Source organism: Fukomys damarensis, unplaced genomic scaffold (genome assembly GCF_012274545.1).
Source record: "Fukomys damarensis isolate Sample0158 unplaced genomic scaffold, DMR_v1.0_HiC HiC_scaffold_36, whole genome shotgun sequence".
Classification (NCBI taxonomy): domain Eukaryota; kingdom Metazoa; phylum Chordata; class Mammalia; order Rodentia; family Bathyergidae; genus Fukomys; species Fukomys damarensis.
The window spans coordinates 13,512,138-13,533,932 of NW_022900948.1; the positions used below are offsets into that span (position 1 = coordinate 13,512,138).

At 40.7% G+C, this 21,795-nt stretch overlaps 2 protein-coding genes and 1 pseudogene across 2 annotated transcripts; all 3 read right to left on the reverse strand.

The window, feature by feature from the left end:
* Positions 1-2,719: 2,719 nt before the first annotated feature.
* Positions 2,720-3,321, reverse strand: LOC117284345 (annotated as a pseudogene).
* Positions 3,322-8,086: 4,765 nt separating this feature from the next.
* LOC104858958 (olfactory receptor 13C7) lies at positions 8,087-9,073 on the reverse strand. Its single transcript, XM_010619434.1, has one exon. It carries the CDS (start codon positions 9,071-9,073, stop codon positions 8,087-8,089), a length of 987 nt encoding a protein of 328 aa, XP_010617736.1.
* Positions 9,074-20,649: 11,576 nt separating this feature from the next.
* Positions 20,650-21,609, reverse strand: LOC104858959 (olfactory receptor 13C7). Its single transcript, XM_010619435.1, has one exon. The coding sequence runs from the start codon at positions 21,607-21,609 to the stop codon at positions 20,650-20,652; it is 960 nt and encodes a 319-aa protein (XP_010617737.1).
* Positions 21,610-21,795: the final 186 nt, after the last annotated feature.

Consider the following 21,795-nt stretch of genomic DNA (forward strand, 5'->3'; position numbering starts at 1 on the left):
GAGGTTACTATGGTAATCCTAGCCCATAATAGTTCGGTCTTTTCCTTTAAAAGGCTGATGCCTGCCTGCAATAAACGTCGCCTTGATCAGACTCTTGTCTTGGCGTCCTTCCTTTCTCTCTGCCCCATCTCCACCCCGCTGCTCCTTCAGGTTTGAAGCACTGCGGGACAGTGCTCTGCGTCGCCGGTTCGCGACACTCTGCTGGGGCAAGCCTCACAGGACTGGGAAGCAAACCGGAAGGAGCACGAACTCTTTTCCCCTTCAGCCTTCTGCTTGCCCTGTAGTGCCACCATGGGCAATGTTTATAGGAAGACAGCTGGCAAAATACAAAAGTGGTTTCCAGAGTCCTAGCCCAGCATCATAGAGCCACCTATAGCAGTTTTGAAGCTGAGAGACAATAGCTTAATATTTAGTGCATTAACTGTATCCTAATTAAATGAGCATATGTATGTGGGTCTATTTTGAGACTTTATTCTGTTCTAATGACTTATTCATCTATTTCTCCACCAGTTCCAAACTTTTTATTATTATTCCTTTTGTATATTTTAGTATCTGGCCAGATTAGTTTCCATTTTTTAGTCTTCCCACAAAAAAATCCTGGCTGTTCTGATGTTTGTTAAATAAATTATAAATTATATATCATATATAATTTCATCACTTTCTTTTGGGGGGTGGGGGTACTGGGATTCAAACCCAGAACCTCTGCACTGAATTACACTCCTCTCTCTCTCTCATCTGTCTCTCTCTAAATTTTGAGACAGAGTCTGGCTAAGTCACTACGTTGCCAAGACTGGGCTTCAACTTTTAATCTTCCTGCCTCAGCCTCAGTGTACTGGGATTACAGGTATGCATCACCGTGCCCAGCTATAGTCTTAAACTTTTGGGTACTGTAGAATTTTTATTTTATTCTTAGCTATGCTATCTGTTTTAAATATACTAGTATGTTAGATATCAATAGTTATTCCTTACTTTCTTTTATTTTCATCTTTCGTTCAACTAGGACACTAATTATGAAATTAATGTACAGGTGCATTTCATTTAGAGACAAAACTCAATTAGGACTGAAAGACAAGCTACTAGAGTGTATGTCAGCACAATTTCAAGATTTCACTAGCCGGGCTGAATGAAGATCTAGACCCTGGAATACCGAATTTTCTTTCTGTCACTGGAGGAGTTCAAGCAGGTGCTGGCTGAGTGGTCAAGGATATTGGAGAATAGCATGCATTGTATAGTTGAGATTGAACAAGAAGCTGAGTGTTGAGTGAGTTTGTAAATATCTGAAGTTGGTTCAAATGATCACTAGGTGTCACTCTTGTATATAATCATTCACAGTAGCAAGCTTGTTTCCTAGTTGAGTATGAGAAATCACAAACTTAACAAACCAGCCCATGAAAGTGAAATTTTATTTTAAAAAATATTTGTTTTATGCAATAAGAAAACTTAAATAACACTTGAAGTGAAATTCTCCAAGATCTACACTCAAAACCAGATTAATTTCTAAATTTTCTTTTAAAACGTCTTCTGCTATTCACAAAATTCTATACAACTTACTTTTGTCCACCCACAGCCATCTTTGGCCCTTCATCTGTCTTCTTTGCCTACTGTAAGAGATAGTAACTCTGTCTTACTTTCTTTTTTTTGCACTATGCAAGACACAATAATATCACTATAATATCTTCTGTTGTGCTCACCTAATCATTGTAAAATCATGTGGTTAGATATGAAGAAACTGGCTGAGAGAAATTAGGAAATTTGGACCAGGGATTTAGCTGAGTGTTGCTGCCGCCTGCCTCACAAGTTCAAGATCCTGAGTTCCATCCTCGGTACCCCCCTCCAAATTAAGAAATTTACCCAGGGTCATAGTAAGAAAGTTCTTCCCACTTTTTGTGGTATTGAAATAAGGAGGCTCAGGAAATACTGCAGGCTCCATACACTCTTCTGTTTGTTCACAATGCAATTTATACTAAAAGGCACTGAGAACTCCTGGAGTAAAATACCTGTCAAAATATATCTCAAATAGTTATCTGTTTCTATCTGCATTTATCAATTCACCCATCTTTTTTGGAATGTGAATATTTATTTCAACAGAAACAGAATGCTAAATAGAAATGCCATGTGATGAATGTCAAATTCAAAGTATGCTCTCTTCAATTTATTACCAATGTTTCATAATCCACAGCACATCCGGAACTAATAGCCTCAATTTTGTCATAGCTATTCAATTATCAAATTAGGACATTGCCAACCAGATGGTCTCTATATGGAGAACTTGTCTTTGTATCTTCTTAGCCCTCCAGGCAAACTGCATCTAGTGAGTGGAAGTCTTGGGGAGAGTTTTCATTTATTCTTATTCCACTGACTTTTCTAATGAACCCAAAGGAGGTGGCTATGTGAGAATCAGCTCACTTCCCTATACTAATTCTATAGCTTAGGCACAGTGAAAGCCATCCAGCTTGTTCTAATGGTTGCTATCTTATGTTATTTTAACATGAGTTCAAAATGTCTTCATTATATTCACTTAGAATATATATTAAGCCTGACCCCCGTCAGAACTGTTGAGCACATGGTCAAAACTCAGGAGATATCCTCTGATATTGCTGTAAACCAACAAGGGAGAGAAACCATTCTGGTTGGCTTAACTTGGCTTTTGAATGGCAGCTGATGTAGTTGGGAATCTTTTTTGTCACTTGGGTAACAATCACAGAGAATCCCTCCACCATCACTCTGTGAAACATTTCCAAAATACCAGGTTCCTCATAGTGGCCTTCATCTCTTTGTTCCTTAGGCTGTAGGTGATGGGGTTCAGTATGGGTTGTATCACTCCATAGAAAAGGGAGATGAGCTTGTGTATGAGGTCCTCCTGGTCTGTTCCCAGCAGGTCCTTGGCCTTGGGCTTTCTATACACAAAGAAGGTGGTCCTGTACAAGACAACTACAACTGTAGTGGCAATGATGAAGACATAGAAGACAAAATGAATAGGACTGGGGTTGCTGGGAAGATCACATTGGCCACATCCGTGCTGATCACATTGATGGAGATGTCAGGACAGGCCAACTTCAGGAGTGATTGATGCCATCATCCCCACAGAAGGGCAGCTGCATTACCTCGGGTGTGTGCACCTAGAAATAGTACCAACAGTGCAGGGTCAGCAGCCATGGACACATAAGCAGTGTTGGTCATGATCACAGGGTATATGAAGGGGTTACAGATGGCCAGGTAGCAATCAAATGACATCATGCTCAGGTTAAAAAAGTGATGGTTTTCAAGGTTAATTGGGATAGGGCGGCAGGACACTACCCAGGATGAGTGTGAAGCACTCATGAGGTTGTAAAGCAGGTGTGTCCAGAAGGAAAGGTTACTGCAAAGAAGTAAATGGGCACTGCAGGTGGAATCAAGGAAGGTCATTAGGATGAGCACCCCATTGCCCCACAAGACCACCAGGTATATCAGCAGATGAACACAAAGAATGTCTTCTTCAGTTTTGGGTGGTCAGAGGACCCAGGAGATTGAAACCAACATGGAGGAGGTTTGGTTAGCTTTTTCCATAAAATATCCCCTCGGTCATCAAAGTACAAAGTGCATGTCAAGCTTTCTTGGGAAGACTCTTAGGCAACTTATATGTAGTCAAGTTCTTGCTGCATAATAGAGAACAATGAATGAGAGAGACGTGAGAGTGTTGAGTGGGCTGATAGAAGAGAGAAGGCCAGAGCTGGACTTCCATTGGGAGAGGGCCTCCAATGTTCCAGCTATGTGACAATATTTTTCTAACCCCTTCACAATACCCATAAAGGTGACTGAAGCCTAGATATGGGAAATGACCTCTCTAAGGCTTCTGAACAAGGTAGTGATGGAGACAAGACTTGAACTCATAGAATTAATGCATGGCCCAAGGCAAACTTTTCTTCTACATTATGATTAAGAGCTGAGAATTCTGTTAGTTATTTCACCTTAAGTCATATTTACACAGTTTTCATTCAATCTGGGCTTGCTTAGATGCTCAGAGAGAAAAATCCCCAAGCAGATCCAATTGTTAGGAGTTTAATAAACTTTGATTATATATGGTAGAAACTTGTATAAAAGTGTTTATCCACATACACAAAGAAACAAGTCTACCTAAAGATTTAAATTTAAGAGTATTACTTCTTTGGTCTGCTAAGACTGCCCTGAGGTTTAAATTCATGGCTTTTCTCTCTCCAAAATGAAAATATCTGTTTTATTTATTCTGTTCACGTATGATTGTTATAAATACATTCACACAGGCCTCACATTTTGATTCATTCTTCTATTAGCCTTTTAAAGTTTTGTGACTACTGTGAATGGTACATAATTACTTTATCATAATTTCTTGTTAGTTTCTAGTACAGCTGCACTCTAACTTATTCTAGATAAACAATATATCACCTATGATACCTTATTCTTTTTTTTCAATATTTTTATTCCCTTTTTTTTTCTGATCTGGCATCATGTGGTGATCTGAAGACTGATGGTATAGACATTGAGAGCAGATGTCCTAAGTAGTTGTTGGTGTTTTGCCATCAAGTATGCTGTTTGTCATTGTCCTAATACATTCATTTAGGTCAAGGACAGTTCCCTCCTTACAGGTACACTAATTTTAAAAATTGTGAATTGCCAGCCACTGTGGAACACACCTGTAACTCCAACTACACAGGAGCCCGAGGAAGAGAATCCCAAGTGTGAGGCCAGCTTGGTGAGACTTTATCTCAAAGTAAAAAGTAAAAAGAGCTGGAAATGTAGCTCAGTGGTAGAGCAGATACAAGGCCCTGGGTTCAATCCCCAATACAGCAAAAAAGAAAGTCTTAATACATGGGGAATTTTATCAAATGACTTCCCAACATTTATTGACATAATCATTTTTCTTTTTAAATCTATCAACAGAATAGAATGCAGAAATAAATTTTCCAATGTTTATAATGTTGAAAATGTTGAAATTACTTTTAAAATGTTGAAATTCCTTTAAAAATTCTAGATAAGGTGTATTATTTAATGTACACTGATTTTTAATCTGCTCAGATGCAATAAATAACTCCTTTCACTCTTTATTTTTTCATGATCCTCTAAATCTTTGAAAAGTCTTCATCCTAATACTAGGCTGCCAGTACTTGCTATTAAAATTTAGACCAGCATATTAAGACCCATATTTCAGTATCAGTGAAATGAATTAGATTTGTGAGATCCACCGTCCGAACACATCCTTCACAAAACAGGCTCTTGTTGAGTTGGAAATTTCCTTCTCTTTTTCCATCTCCCAGCTTGGAGAAGTCATTCAGAATTGCAACCCGAGTTAGATCATTGCATTGTTGTCACTGCTTACAGGTGTCTCAGGAGAAATGGAGAAACAATAGCTGAGTGCCGTATAGGTGGAGACAAGGTGACCAAGGCTTCTCGTGTCAAATTGCTCAACTGCCTTTGCTGTAAGAATTGTTTAAAGCACCCAGTAGGATCACTGCAAAATTGGACCACCCCACCCTCTACAACCTGTCCACTGTGCACACTGTTGTCGTTGCTACAGGAGACCTGGATGGAGACTGCTCTTTGCCCCCATCTGGTCACCAAGCCTAGCTTGAGGGCCTGTAGTAAAAATTCTTCAACTTTCTCATTTTGATTGTGTCATGGAAACCATACCTATAGTCAGAACCTGACAGGGAGGTCTCCCCAGCGAGACCCATGTAGGTGGACCCCTGCAGGTATCCTTCTGTCTGGGCCTCTGGTGGCTGCTGAGTACAGTCGCTACCAGCTAAGTTAGTAGAGGAACTAGAGGAATTTCATTCAAAACAATATGCTTTCTACTAATTCATTCCTATTGTAATCTTTGCAAATTCGGCATCAACAATCAATTAGACTTTATTGTCCTTTTCATTGTGTGTAATTCTTAGTTCTCTTTGTAGCATGCCTCTTGTGTAGCATGTTTGTCACATTCTTTCAAAAATTATTCTTACAGTTTGTTGTGAGAACTTCCTAAGCAATGTTTTTCAGAAGGAGACTGAGGAATGTGAGCATTCATGTGACAACTGTCACTTTAATATTGAGAACCTGTGCTGCAATTGGCTATGTGTAGAATTTTGAACTCAAAACTCACTTCCTCCAGTATTCTGTAAACATTGTTTACTGAACATCACATGTAGGGCTGCATAACAGAAGACTAATGTTAGTCAGAATCATTCTTTGTTAAATAATTTTTAACTTAATTATTAAGTTTACCTAGTCAATAAATATTAAGTTTTTTCTTCTATCAAAGAGTCAATAAGGGGGCCAGGGATTTAGCTCAGCGGTTTGGTGGTCTGCCTCACAAGCACAAGAACCTGAGTTCAATCCCCGGTACCAAAACAAAAACCAAAACAAAATAAAACAAAACAAAAAACAAAAAAGAGTCAATAGGGATTTAGCTCAGTGGTTCCGGTGCCCCCTTTGTAAATTCAGGGACCGGAGTTTGATCCCCAGTACCAAAAAAAAAAAAAAAAAAAAAAAAAAGAGTCAAAGAATATTTTGATATACATGGGAAACAAAACTGTCCTTGAGCTGGGCTTGATGGTGCACACCTGTAATCCCAGCACTTGGGATGCTGAGGCAGGAGGATCACTGTGAGTTCGAGACCAGCCTGAGCTACATAGTGAGTTCCAGGTCAGTCTCAACTACATAGTGAGACCCTGTCTCAAAGAGACAAAAACAAACAAACAAAAACAACTTATCCCTGGATCTAGGTAAAATATATATTTTCCTGAAATTATTGCATAGAAGCTAATGAGCTCTTTTGATCAAGAACAAAAAGTACTTCAGAGATAATCGTTTTTTTCTTTTTGACCAGTATCTGTCCCCTATCTGATCTGTTCTCATTTTGTAGGACTCTGGTGGATTTATCACAGAATATAGCCCCCTGATCTATTTTTTATATTTTTTATTTTCTCAAATAATTTTAATCTTGGTTTTTATTTTATTTTATTTTTTGGTGCCAGGAATGAAGCTCAGGACCTTGTGATTGCAAGGCAGGTGTGGTATGACTGAGCTAAATCCCTGGCTCTGTGTGTGTGTGTGTGTGTGTGTGTGTGTGTGTGTGTGTGTGTGTGTATTTTTACTCTGGCATTGAGACAAACATTTTAAATTGGTTTTGAGTTTAAAAATTATTTTTAGTGTTCTCTATTTTTTCTATTTATTGCTTTTTTTTTTCTTTTTTTTGGGGGGGGTACTGGTGATTGAATTAGGACCTTGTGCTTTCAAGGCAGGCAGCCGAACCACAGAACTAAATCCCTGGCCCTTTCCTTGATTACTTTTGACTTTCTTTTGATGTATAAAATGTTTTTGTCTTCCACTCATATTTTCTTCTAGACTTTTTTCATAGACTTCCCTGGACTCAAAGGCCTCTCAGTTCTACTGAAAATATTACTAAGAATTAAAACCAAAACACAAAACAAGCAAACAAACAAAATTTCTGAAACTCCTTTTTAGTAAAGACCAATTTGTTTGATTGTTAGCTCTGTTCTATTTAGGGTTGATATCAGTGATTTTCTGATTATTTCAGTTTCCACATTCTCTGATGCCTCATGGGAGACCACTGCTTTCTAGGGACAAACCCAAGGATGAACAAAATCTTCAAAGAGAAAAGCCTAGAGCCTTTGACCTTCACATCAATTTTGCTATACCTTGAGCATTTCACTATGTTCATCTAGAGAATGAATAATTTTCTGGTAAGGAACTTGATCGAGGAGAGAAAGAGACTAATTATTGAATCACAGGGAGAAAACAATTCAGAAAGAATTTTTAAAGAATTTATGCTTAAAGAACTACTGAGCTAAATCCCTAGCCCTGAAGACTAGAGATTTTTATTTGCTAAAAAAAAAAATGGGAAGAATAGCTTTTCTGTGACCTCAGTTTGGTTAGTATTTATGACAAAGAGTGAGAACTAGGAGGCTAGACAAATAACTATATACATTGTGTGGAACTGCCCCCAGAAAGAGGTGGGAGGAGTTCTATGAAAAACTCCCTATTTACGTACAGCCCTCAGTGTAGTAGGATTTACCTATGTCATCTTTGATGAAATTGGCCATCATGGTGATTTCATTCTCTGGGACCCTTAGGTAGAAGTCACAGAGCACAGAATCATTGGGAATCTCCATTTCTGTCTTACTAAGCTCCTCACAGCAGCCTTCACATCTTTGTTCCTCAGGCTATAGATGATGGGGTTCAGGATGGGGGTCACCACCCCATAGAAGAGGGAGATGAGCTTGTCTGCAAGGTCCTGCTTGTCTGCCCCCCTTGGGTCCTTGGACTTGGGCTTCCCATACATGAAGAGGATGGTCCCATAGAAGACGACCACAACCGTGAGGTGGGCAGAGCAGGTGGAGAAGGCCTTTTTCCTGCCCTCAGCTGAGGAGAGCCTCAGGATGGTGGTGAGTATGAAGACATAGGAGACAAAAATGAATAGGACTGGAACCCCGAGGAAGATCACATTGGCCACCCCCATGCTGATCACATTGATGGAGATGTCAGCACAGGCCAACTTCAGGACAGCCAGGATCTCACAGGTGAAATGGTTGATGACGTTGCCCTCACAGAAGGGAAGTTGCATTGCCAAGGATGTCTGTACAGTAGCAGTGATACTTCCAGCTGCCCAAGAGCTGATGGCCATGGGCACATAAGCGGCCTTGCTCATGACCACAGGGTACCTAAGCGGATTGCAGATGGCCACGTAACGATCAAACGCCATCACACTCAGCAGCACACACTCTGTGGCTCCCATGGCAAAGGACAGAAACATCTGCACAGCACAGGCTGAGAAGGAGATGGTTTTTCTGGGGGTCAGGAAGCTGTCAAGAATGAGGGGGACTGAGGAGGTGGTGTAGCAGATGTCCAGGAAGGAGAGGTTTGCCAGGAAGAAGTACATGGGCGTGTGCAGGTGGGAGTTGAGGGTGGTCACCAGGATGAGGACTCCATTCCCCAGTAGGATCATCAGGTACATTGACAGGATGAGCACAAAGAATGTTTTCTCTAGCTTTGGGTGTCCTGTGAGGCCCAGGAGAATGAATCCCAATAGAGGGGAAGTGTCATTGGACCCAAACATTGTGTTTCCTATGTTACTTACAGGAATTTAGAAGGTCAGCTTCATGATTCTCTAATGTCTAAATTGAGAAAACCTCTTCTTGCCAAGCAACTGGAGAACAACTCTGACAATCTTTGGAAGCAAATTCTCTGTGTTGCTCTAATAAAATGCCGGGCAGTTGATTAACATTTATTTGATGGTGTCTAGCCACTGCATAAAGAGATCTGAAATATGTGACTGCATTTAATTATCCTGATCATACTCAGGACAGACATCACACATTTATTTCACTTTATACCTATGTGGATGATTCATTTTATCCAACTTTGGTAAGAAATATTAAACTTTGTTTTTGAAAATTTCTCCCCTTTGGAGCCTCGAAAAAAACTAGTGTTCTTTGTCCTCAACTCTTGACTATCTCCCCCTGTAAGCACTGTTAGATAATGCTCCTCTGTTCTTTTCTCACAATATACAGGAACTTGATCTGTCTAACTATTCATTCACTCATTCACTAACTCACTTGCCAAACTCTTCTGGAACAGTTATTAAAGAACTGATATTCGCCAATCACTGATATTTGACTGTGCATGGGAATCATTGTGTCCCCTTTCCTCCTTGGGCCTCTTCTCTCTAACATTCACTTTGGATAGGTTATTATTAGAGATATTCCACCTCAAGAACTAAGTGATCTCACGAATTTCTCCTTCTTAGACTTTCTGTTGTACCACTGCCTGTTCTTCCCTCTCACCCTAGCGAGCTTTTCACCCCAATGCCATTTAGTCACCAGGTATGAAGCCAGGGATGGGGAGAGCCTAGAAGGGTTTCTATATTCTTAAAAAAGTGCTCTCTTACCTTTCCACAAATACGGTGATAAAGAGAATCACTTATCTGAAGTCTGGAAATAACCCACAAGCCAAAAATAGTCAATCTAGTTAAAAGCAGACAAAGGAGTAGGTACCTAAAATGAGTGGAAGTTCAGTTTTCTTGCCTTTGTTCTGTATTTGAGTAAAATCCATGAAGGAGCATTCACTGCACATACAAAGTCATTTAAATACCACTTTGCTGTTGGGATTCTCCATTCCCTGAAGTGATTTAAAGTTTTAAAACCAAAGTGATAAAGTTAAACTTTCTATACTTCTGGGATTAAGTCCCCAAGATCCAATTATTCTGAAGTTTCTCCAGAAATACTTTTCTTCTCTCCTTCCCTTTCTTCCTACACATTCAGCTAAACTGTTAGAAAATTGGGACAATGTAAAACCTATCAAGCAGGATAAATCCTTGTGGCCCAATATCCTCCACCATTTCTGTTTGTTTGTTTGTTTTGGGGTTTTCTTTTTTCTTTTTTTTTTTGGTTTTTTTTTTTTTTTTTTTTTTTTTTTTTTTTTTGTTTTTTTTTTTTTTTTTTTTTTGGTTTTTTGAGACAGGGTCTCACTATGTAGTTGAGACTGACCTGGAACTCACTATGTAGCCCAGGCTGGTCTCACACTTGCAGCAATCCTCCTGCCTCAGCCTCCAGAGTGCTGGGATTACAGGTGTGTGCCACCACATCCAGCCCTCCAGCATTTCTAAATTGAAGATCTCAGGACCAGGTAGAAGCAAGTCACTTCAAAAGTCTCATGTTACTTAGTCTCCACCAAATGGTTTATAAGCTTCTACCACAACCCAGGCTTTTAAAGAGTATTAGAAGGTCATAAATGAATGAGGCCATGGCTTTTGCCATGAGAACTTCACATACACTGGGGCCATGGGTTTAAAAAGCTGATCATAGAAATTATACCCATTGTCTGACGTCTTCATCTGTATGTGTGTGTGTGTATATATAAGTCTCCTGATTTTTTTTTTTTTTTTGTACTGGGGATCGAACTCAGGTCCTTGCACTTGCAAGGCAGGCGGCAGCACCTAAGTATCCTGAATTTATTCTTTGGTTATAATGTATCTAGATTACTACTAAGATCCAGAAGCTGTAATTCTCAGATCCAAAGCTAAGAGGTGCAATCGTCCAGGAAGCAGCCAGAAGCATCTTCAACTTAGACCATCATTTTCTGAGATGCTATGGTTTCTTAACCACATTCTAGTTTTATCCTTTTCATTTAATTCTAATATTAGGAATGGTGGTTGTCATATGTGTGGAGCTCTCAGTCCACTGATATCCTTGGTGTACAAAAGAAGATTGTCTAGCATCAGGAACAAATAAAAGACTTGGGCAATTTCTTCTATCTCTTCCACAAATGAAGAACACATCTACCTTGTGTATTGGTTTCTAAATCCTAGAATCCACATCCATGGTTGTAAATTATTGTGTCTTTCATTGACTTTTTTCCTGGGAAGTATATTATACATACAGAATGATGTAAAAAGTGTTTATATGCTATTTAAGAAAAAATAATAAAACACACACCATGCTTCTCAGTTTAAGCATTAGAGTGTTCCAGTGCCTTACTCAGCTCTCATCTTGCTCGCCTCCTCATCCCATTACCTTAGAAGCTTCCCTTATTTTTTTTTCTGAAATTATATTCCCTTCTTTCTTTTCTTCCAGAGTTGATACTATTCCAATTTTTATATTAATTATTTTATGCTGGCCAGACAGGAGGAGCTTGCCTAACATTAGGAATAAAGACTTCACTTTATCCCATGATTTCCATCCTCTCGTGATCAAACACCACCTAGATACTGCTTTGAAGGGATTTTGTCATTGTAATTAAAAGTCTCAAGTCAGTTGACCGTAAGATTAGAAGATTATCCAGGTGGGTCTGATCCTGTCAAGTATGAAGTCAGATTCAAAGAATGGGAGAGACTCTACATGTCATTTATGAGTTTAGAGCTGGAAGAGACTACAAGCAAAAACCAAAGAGCTGTCACAACGAGCTAAGAATGACCTTTTGTAAAAGACATCATGAATACTGGGGCCACAGTCCACCAACCACAAGAAACTGAAATCTTACAGTGACCTGAAAGAACTTGAAAAATACTCTATTTTCTCAGCACCCACCCTAGCTCATCCAGGCTTCTCATTTACAGAACTATAAGACAATTGGATGTTGCTTTAAACTGCTCATTTTGGTTCATCTGTTATGTAATGATAGGTAACTGAATGAGGATTTTAAAATTTCTTTCATAATTTTGCCAATTATAAACATATCAATGTACAATGGATTTTTTTCATTTTGAAAAATGAAGTGACAGTTGCATACTTAGTTTTTTTAAGGAAAGGGAAAATCGCTACTATTCGAGGGAAGACTCACATGAAAATAAAAGTTTATGGTTTTAATATCCCCTTTTAAGTAGTCAGTTAGAAGTATAGTGTGGCCAACTACCAGATATTGGTACCAAATATCATTCGAGGAGTGGATCTTTTGATGTTGTCTCCTAAGTTCTGACTTCGGTCTCCTTCCTACTCTTAGGAACAGGACGCTGTGTTGGACGGAATGAAGGCCCTTAATAAACCCCGGCAGCAAGATAAGGAGAGAGAAGAAATTTCATTCATGCATGAGCAAGCTAAGGAAAGCACAGGAAAGGATCTGGGCTTGGCTGTCTACAGCACTGTATCCTCCAGCGGATCACCATAGGCAGCCGGGGTCTATGATACAGAGCCATAACAGGGTAGCTGTCAGGCCAAGATCTCCTTTCACTATTCCAGGGACTCCACTATGGTTATAGGTTTTCTTCTCTTGGCTTACTTTCTTATTGAGAGGGAGCACTTACTTGATAGCTTCTTGAGAAAGGTGTACGGTAGTCACATTTTTGAGACCTTACACATTTGAATACATTTGTGTTCAACTCATAAATGACTGACGTTTTGTTTGTGTGTGTATTTGGCAGGGGTCTGAAGAAGAACAGAACATGCAAGGAAATTTATTGGGTAGGGTTACAAGGTCAAAGGCAGGAAAGTCCACAATGGCTGTCTGAGGGATCAAAAGTGAGAGTTAATGATGGCTGTTTCTGTGCCGGAGAACCTGACTATCCAACAGCTTTCAACCCAAGAAGATAGAAGATATAGAACAAGAGGGATCAAAGATGCAGCACAGTTGGAGGCTGAAGGCCTGGAAGCTCACTGTAGAGTAATCTATGTGAGTCTGTGTGGGAAGACTAAGGAAGCTGAAGACGTACTGTATTGAAAGGCGTGGGAAAGACTGAAACTCTTCCAAAATGGAAATACTTCTGGGCAGGACGTGGTGGCACATGCCTGTAGTCCTAGCACTCAGGAGGCTGAGGCAGTAGGATCTTGAGTTTGAGGCCACCCTGAACTGCATAGTGACTTCAAGACTAGCCTGCACTGCATAGTGAGACCTTGTGTTAAAAAACCAAATGGTAATACTCCCTTCTTCTTTTCCCTTTTATCATGTCCAGTCTACAAGCCTATTGATTTGGGTCATTCAAACCAGGGATGAGTCTTTCTCCTTCAATTTGCTGTCCTAAATGTCAATCACACACACACACACACACACACACACACACACACACACACACACACACAGAACTGTCCTCTACTAATCTGCTAAGCATTTTTTAATCCATTCAAGCTGACATACCATGATTAGTGGTCACAATGGATTAGTCAGGGTTCTCTACAAAACAGTACCAAATAGTGTGTGTGTGTGTGTGTAAGTGGCTTATATAATTGTGTAGGCCAAAAGTTCCTGAAAATGCAGCTAGCAGGGTGGAGATCCCGGAGAGCCTATGGGGTAGTTCTAGTCTACAAGCTGAGAAAAAACTAATGTCTTAACTCAAAGGCAGGAGGACTTCCCTCTCGCTCATCCTTTTTGTTCTATTCAAGCCTTCAACTAATTCTGTATTATGTGCTTATGCATTTTAGTCATTGTTTGCTGCCTGTTCCACTTCTGCTAGAATACTAGTTTCAGAGAGGTAGGATTTTTTTTTTCTGAATTGTTCACAAATGTATCCTGAATATAAAAACAGGGCCTGGCTCATGGTAAGCACTCAACCCATAGCTGCTGAGTGAATGATGAATGAGTTTGTGACTTACCCCTGTTTTCCTCTAATTGTGTCCTATTTTAAATCCTATTTCATCTTTATCCCATCTTTCTTAATTTCTATTTTTACAAATAGTATAAATGTGCATAACATATTAGTACATAGGTCATATATACATATATAGTGTGTGTGTGTATATATATATATGACATCAAAACAGTTTATGTTTAAGGAAGCATGATTTTAAAATCTTGGATGAAAATCAAGTGTTTGTAGATGGGGAGGGGAGGAGGGGGTGAAGGGAGGGCAGGGACAAGGGGAAAAAATGAGAATCAAGACTTGTCATGTAGAGGTACAAGATCCCAACAATGAATGTAACTCTACTGTATCTCTAAAATGTACCAATAAACTCAATTAAAGCTGAAAAAAAATCTTGGAGACCATGGATCCCAGACATGTAAATGCCAGCTATGATTGCACTCCTCCAAATATTCAACAACCTCTCTTTTCTAAGCAGCTCGTACATACTGGAAATACCTATTTTGAACAGAGCAGAGGTGCAGAATTAAGGCCTTCTGGCAGTGTTCATAGGAGATCTGCCAGCTTGCTTCTGGTCTGCATCACATGAGCTTTTTTGCCAGAGGCTGCTCTTTGGTGAACTTTCTCTCCCTGCTTTGGTCTCACTTGCAACTCTTCCCCAGGCCTCTGCTCCCCAATGGCCCATTCTTGAACTCATCTGCTGTGGGGAAGTCAAGACCAAGTAAAGAAGAAGGGCACACACCATCACCCAGGCCCCGGTACTCCTGACACTCTTGGAGGGCCATGTACATCCTGTGTGACCCATTCAGACCAACTGTGCCCATGTCAGCTCTTGACTGTAAGACCTAAATTACAAGCCCATGCTAAATGACAAAGGGCCTAGGAGACAGTGCTCTAACCCCCTCTCATTGTAGCCATAGCTCCAACTTTTGTTCAAACCCTGGTTTAAGAATGTAAGGCAATCTTGCACTGTTTGAAGTCCGGATCCTGATTAACGTGTAAGTTAGTGGTTCTAGACTATGAGATACATAGAGACCCCAGGTTAATTGTTGAACTGTTTGCTTATCCTAAATGTCTTGGTGGCCTTTGAACCATCCTATAGGTATCTGTTAATCATCAATGTGTGACTGCTGATCACCAGCTCAAATCAGCAGACCTTTGTCCCCTGCCTGCAAGCTTAAAATGTTAACCCCCCCATTTTACTCCCCTATAAAAAGGACCTCAGCCCCTGAGCTGGCGCCTCTCTGAGCCAGCTACTTGGTTCTGAGAGTGCCGTCTGGCCAGACTAATAAAGGTTTGTTTACCATCTAGCCTGGTGTGTTCCTTCCTGGGTTTCTTGTTCCTCTGTCGAGTCCCTGAGCCTCACTGAGCTATAGGTCCCAGCATCGTGGAGGCCTTTTTGGCTGTTCACGACTTTCAGAAGTAAGGCCCTGGGTCTTGCCTCCGGAGCCATCATTGGGCTATAGGACTCAGCATCGTGGAGGTCTTTTGGCTGTTCACACTCTGTAGAGTGGAAGTGAGACTTTGAGCCTTACATTGACGTCTCATTATGTTTGTGTAATTTTAAGCTGTCTGAACTTTTCTAGAATGAGGCAGTACATGGAAGAAGGAGATACAGGTATGAAATCAACAAAGTTAGGTCCCAATTCTGTAGCTTTTTTTTTTTTTGCACTGGGGATCGAACTCAGTTCTTTGCACTTGTGAGGTAGGTGGCGCAATCACTGAGCTAAATCCCTGGCCCAATGTAGCTTTTATTTTGAATCTTATGGATGTATGATGCATTTGACCTAAATCTAAATATATTTGACTTAAACATGAATACTTGTACAGACCTGTTTTGGTTAACAAAAGGGAGATTTTCTAAGAAATGCATTGTTAGATACTTCTTTTCTTGCATGAACATCATAGGGAGTACTCACACAAGCCCAAATGGTACAACCATTACAAACCTGGCCTAGATGGTACAACCTGTTGTTTTGCCAGATTACTCTGATTTCTTCTGCTATTACTCTTGCTAGATTTGCTCTAACAAGTTATTTTCTCCTGCAATCAGCTTAGGTAGAGTTTTAAAAAATTCTTAAGTTGCCTTCACATCAGGCTGCCTAGATCTTTCCACTCATTGTCATATCATGAAATAAATAACAATTCTTGAGTGGCTTAACCCACCCATAACTAGTGGTAAATTCAATATCATGCCAGGTTGCCTTTTCTTTTAATATTACAAACCATTTTTTGCTTTGGCCATGATATGGTGTTAACAGGAATACACTTCTGTGTCTGGTTTTCAGTTCAGGTCATTAAAAGTTTCTCTATAGGTGTTAGGTCCTTGAAGTTTGTTAGTCTTGTTGCCTTCGATGAAGGAGATCCTTTAACTGCTTCTGTAAACTTGTTCTTGTTTTTCAAGATGGCTATGAGTAAATGGGACATGCTTGACTGGTAAGCAATAACCATCATTGACTTTTCATCCTTCCAGTCCTTCTCACTTTTAGTTTTGTTTCCAGGACAATCACTTGACATGGCCCCTTAGTGAGAACACTAACAGTGGGTTCTGTATGATGAAGGGCCATGTACGATGATGAACAAAAGAACATGAAATTAAATGAAGCACCAGAACAAAGGATATGATCAAGAGCATGGTGAATGGGAGATGTCTGAGATTGTTATCACTGTAATACAGCAAACTACTGTAAATATTCATAAGTAGAATAAGTCTATCCCAAAATAACACTAAATAGTATAGTGTAGTAAATACATAAACCAGAACACAGTCGTTCATTATCATAATCAAGTTCTATTACTGTACATAATTATACATGCTATACTTTTATATGACTGGCAGTGCAGTAGGTTTGTTTACACCAGCATCACCACAAATACGTGAGTAATGCATTGCGCCGTGATGCTCCAACTGCTATGATATTCCAATGGCAATGGGAATCGTTCACCTCTGTTACAATCTTATGAGACCACCATCATACATAGGATGTGGTATATCATTGATCATAATGTTGTTAGACAGCACAAGGCTAGATAGATAGATTTAGAAAAAACATAGAATATATACATTACATCCCCTACTCCCCCCTCCCCCGCCACTAAAAGGGCCTAAAAACAATGACAAACTCAGTAGCACCTCTAGCAAATAGCTATTGTTTTAAAATACCATTTCTCACCAAAGGAAATGAGCTTCTTAAAGGAAAGGGTTGTTTCCAGGCTACAGAGGAAGTGTGGCTGCTGAGACTGGAATATCTCGACCTACCAGAAAGCAGGGAAGTCATCAAAGATGATACAGTCATGCAAATGGTCTAGAAGCCATGGATTTGTAACGACGTTAATGTGAAAACTCCCAAGGCTTTAGATGTGATAATTAATTCATAGGAAATTCAGACAGATGCCACAAAATGGCAGTCAGCAAAAAGCAGAGCACGGTAAATTTTACAGAGTCCCATAGTGGGAAATTGTCCTTCAGAAAAATCAAGAGAGGGTAGTGATGGGAGGAACAAAGGAGGGGAAAGAGGGAAAAAAGAGAGAGGGAGAGATAGGAGAGAAAATAAAGATTAAAAGAGGTAAACAATGTATGGTTTTATTTGATTCCTGGTTCAATCAAATGAAATAAAGGATTTATGAGAAATTTGGGGGCATATAAATTCTGGATAATTGATGATAACAAGGAATCACTGTTGGGATTTAGATGTGATAATGGTAATTTATTTCTATTTTTATAAGAATACCAGTAATTTTTAGAGATAAATGCTGAACTATTTAAAGAAAGAACATATGATTATCCAGAACTTGTTTCAAAATAATCCAGGAGAGGGAAAAACAACCCAAAGGGGTTCTGGATGAAAAGATTGGCTATGGGAAGATTATTGTTGGATCTGTGAGATGAATACCTAAGGATTATTACTTCTACTTTTCTATTGCTTTAAGTATTACCATAAAATAAAAGTGAAAAGATCTTAAAATTTAGCTCATGTATTGCAACCTTTATTTCTGTTTTCATGTGTGGATATGTTTCTCTCTGAGCATGTTATCTATCTCTGCAGACCAGCTTTCTTTTCCTCAATAGGCATATGACTGGGGTGGGCATAGTGGCTCACCCCTGTAGTCCCAGCACTTGGGGGAAGCTGAGACAGGACGATCGCTGAGAGTTTGAGGCCAGCCTGGGATACATACTGAGTTCAAGGACAGCCTGAACTACATACCGAGATCCTCCTAGCTAGGAGGTGTTTCTACATTCAAATTCTAATTTCTTTGGTGAGAAAACTCATAGTATGAGTCAAGTCTGAAATTATGTGTGGCTAGAGAAAAGCACAAAACTGTCCCGCCAACAGATCCTAAGAGGAGACACTTTTCCATAGGCAGAACTTTTTAGGTAGTTGCTGCAAGCTACAAATGTGCCACTCCCAGGGTCTCCCTGGGGTCCCCAAACCTGACCTATAGTGAGTAAGCTTCCAGGGGAATTGCCTTCAGCAGTGGGTAAACTACCCATTTATGCCAGGATGCTATACCATCCCATTATTCTCTGTGTTTTGAAGCAAGAAAGAGATTGGGAAAGAGGTGGGCAGGGTGGGAATAGAAGGCAGATTTCAGAGGCATTTTTGACAATAGGAAATAAATCTCAAGATTACAACCAAGGTGCGCTGCGAAGCTTCTGGTACTAACACAATACTGTACTGCCTCTTGCAACTATTCCTGTATGGCTTTTGTTACATATTGTCAGCATCCTTAGATTCTGGAGAGAAAAGATTGTTAGTTGAACACATTAGAATTTGTGTGATGTTACAGTTCAGGTTACCCAGGATCTGAGACAGATTAGGTGCAGGGGATCAGTACGTGTGGAAAGGAAAGGAAGGAGGCAGCACTGGGCAGGGAGAAGTTGGGCAGCAATGCAGTCTCAACAAAAACTTCAGTCAAGCTCCCAGGGAATCATTGCCCTGGGATGGCCCTGCAAAACTGTTCTGAGTGGAAGGCAGGTAATTGCCTGTGGATGGAGCCCATAAAGGAGATATGACCTTGAGTGAGTCACTCATTTCAACTAAGCCCGCTCATTAGCTAATTTCCCCCAATAACTGACAGCTAAAGGGTGTTCAACTGCAGCAGTTCCAGTAGCTGGAGGAGTATGCCCCTCAGTCTCATGGAAGGATCTAGGTGGAGAACTAAGCACAAGTCTCAAAACTTGTAAGAAAAAGGATGTTAAAAAGAAATTTGTTTTTTCAAGTGTATTTCATTTTAAAGTCAATTCTTGGCTTATGAAGTGGGAATGTATCCAGAGTTGATGCCATACTCTCTGCAGCAAGCCGTGAAGGGTGTGACAGAGCTCTGTGACCAAAGACAAGTTCACCCCAGGGCAAGACAGGTCACAGTGGGTTTGACATGATTAAATGGGCTCCTGCAGCCTGGGAGACTATTTCAAGGATTACATAGGCAATGACTGAAAGCCCACATTCTGCTTAGTATGGGCAGGAAGACTCTGGGGAGCTGAAGAGAATGACCGATCACATCCCAGACAGGAGGCTGGAGTGCCCAAGGAAGGCAGGCAGATGCTTTCCTTCGAAATTTTGATTTTGAGGCAAAAATGATCATCTAATTGCCTTAAGGATAAAAGAGACAACAAATTCTCTACCTCACAATATGTTGGTCCTTTTATATGTCTCTTGTAGCTGGGATAATCACACACATTATCCCGGACCTGGCCTGAGCTGCATGGTTCACTGGCTCACGTCAGTTTTCCCATTCCCTTTGGTCAGTCGTCTTTGCTCTAGGCCATAGCTTCCATCTCCTGCTGCTCCCGTTTTGCCACCTGGGTTCCAGCTTCCCCTAGACTGCCGTGTTGCCTTGCTCTGCTCTTCCCCAGCAGCCCATTGTTCAACTCCCCAGACTACAAGGCCAGACCGTGTTCTTAAATAACACTTGGCGAGGGCAAGAAAATGAAGCTTAAAACTGGAAACTATCTGTGAGTGTCCTAGGCTAGGATTAACCACAAATGTTTCAGTATCTGGCTGGCTTGCTCTCAGAAGAAATGTTCTGCATGGATTTTACCTGGTCCCAACTCCTCTGAGGCCCAGGGAAAGGAAAAAAAAAAAAAAATGAAACAATTTCTTTCTCATCTCCAGTCCCTGCTCCAAAAAAAATAAAATTTGAAGGAATATAATTCCATATACAATGAAAACATTTTTATATGACACTGTGAGCATAGTGCTGGACTTGAAGCAATATCCTGAAGTCTGGCCCCACATTGTCTTCAGCACCTAATTTCAAGGAAATTGATATAGACTTTAATTTTTTTGTAACACAAATGCATGGAGAAGTGATCCTTCCCCCACGAAAAAGGGACAGCCAATCTATTCACAAAGATGAATTCAGACTTGTACCTGGAATCAGAAAAATGGCTCATTTTTCAGCAGCACCTGCTTCCATCACTCAAGGGACACTCCTAAGAAGCCTCAGATGCCGTCATTTTTATTGTGTCCAGTAACAGCCAAAGCTCTCCAACACATGCATAATTTGATTTTCTGGTAATAATTCTTTGCACATATCTTGTTTGGGGAACACAGTCTTCTGAGATTTGTGGATAAAGCAGCCAAGAGCATAAAACTATGGTGACATCTATTATCCAAACATCACTAGGGGAAGTGCTTCTGAAATACCACCAGGCTCCTCACAGCAGCCTTCACATCTTTGTTCCTCAGGCTATAGATGATGGGGTTCAGCATGGGGGTCACCACCCCATAGAAGAGGGAGATGAGCTTGTCTGCAAGGTCCTGCTTGTCTGCCCCCCTTGGGTCCTTGGACTTGGGCTTCCCATACATGAAGAGGATGGTCCCATAGAAGACGACCACAACAGTGAAGTGGGCAGAGCAGGTGGAGAAGGCCTTTTTCCTGCCCTCAGCTGAGGGGATCCTCAGGATGGTGGCGAGAATGAAGAAATAGGAGAAAGAGATGAACAGAACTGGGACTCCTAAAAATATCACATTTGTCACCCCCATGCTGATCACATTGATGGAGATGTCAGCACAGGCCAACTTCAGGACAGCCAGGATCTCACAGGTGAAGTGGTTGATGACGTTGTCCCCACAAAAAGGCAGACTCATGGCAAGGGATGTTTGAACCATGGAGGCAGCACTTCCAGCTGCCCAAGAGTTGATGGCCATTGGCACATAAGAAGACTTGCTCATGACCACAGGGTACCTAAGCGGATTGCAGATGGCCACGTAACGATCAAATGCCATCATACTCAGCAGCACACACTCTGTGGCTCCCATGGCAAAGGACAGAAACATCTGCACAGCACAGGCTGAGAAGGAGATGGTTTTCCTGGGGGTCAGAAAGCTGTCAAGAATGAGGGGGACTGAGGAGGTGGTGTAGCAGATGTCCAGGAAGGAGAGGTTTGCCAGGAAGAAGTACATGGGCGTGTGCAGGTGGGAGTTGAGGGTGGTCACCAGGATGAGGACTCCGTTACCCATCAGGATCACCAGGTACATTGACAGGATGAGCACAAAGAATGTTTTTTCCAGTTTTGGGTGGGCTGAGAGGCCCAGGAGAACAAACTCTGATGCTGAGGCTGTGTGATTGGCACTTTCCATGGTGTGTTTTCTTTGTCACCTGAAGAAAATACTTAGAAGTCCAAACTCAACATTCTTTGACTTGCATAGGCCCAGGGCATCTGATCTGGAATCCTAGTCTGGCTGAGTTATTAAAAAAATAATCCTGAAAGCTCACAGGATCTATTTATTTCCAAGAAAAAGAACAACAAATATATATATAAATAT

Excerpts from the sequence above, each read along its gene's own strand:
- LOC104858959 (XM_010619435.1), bottom strand. The coding sequence starts at position 21,609 with ATGGAAAGTGCCAATCACACAGCCTCAGCATCAGAGTTTGTTCTCCTG.
- LOC104858958 (XM_010619434.1), bottom strand. The coding sequence starts at position 9,073 with ATGTTTGGGTCCAATGACACTTCCCCTCTATTGGGATTCATTCTCCTG.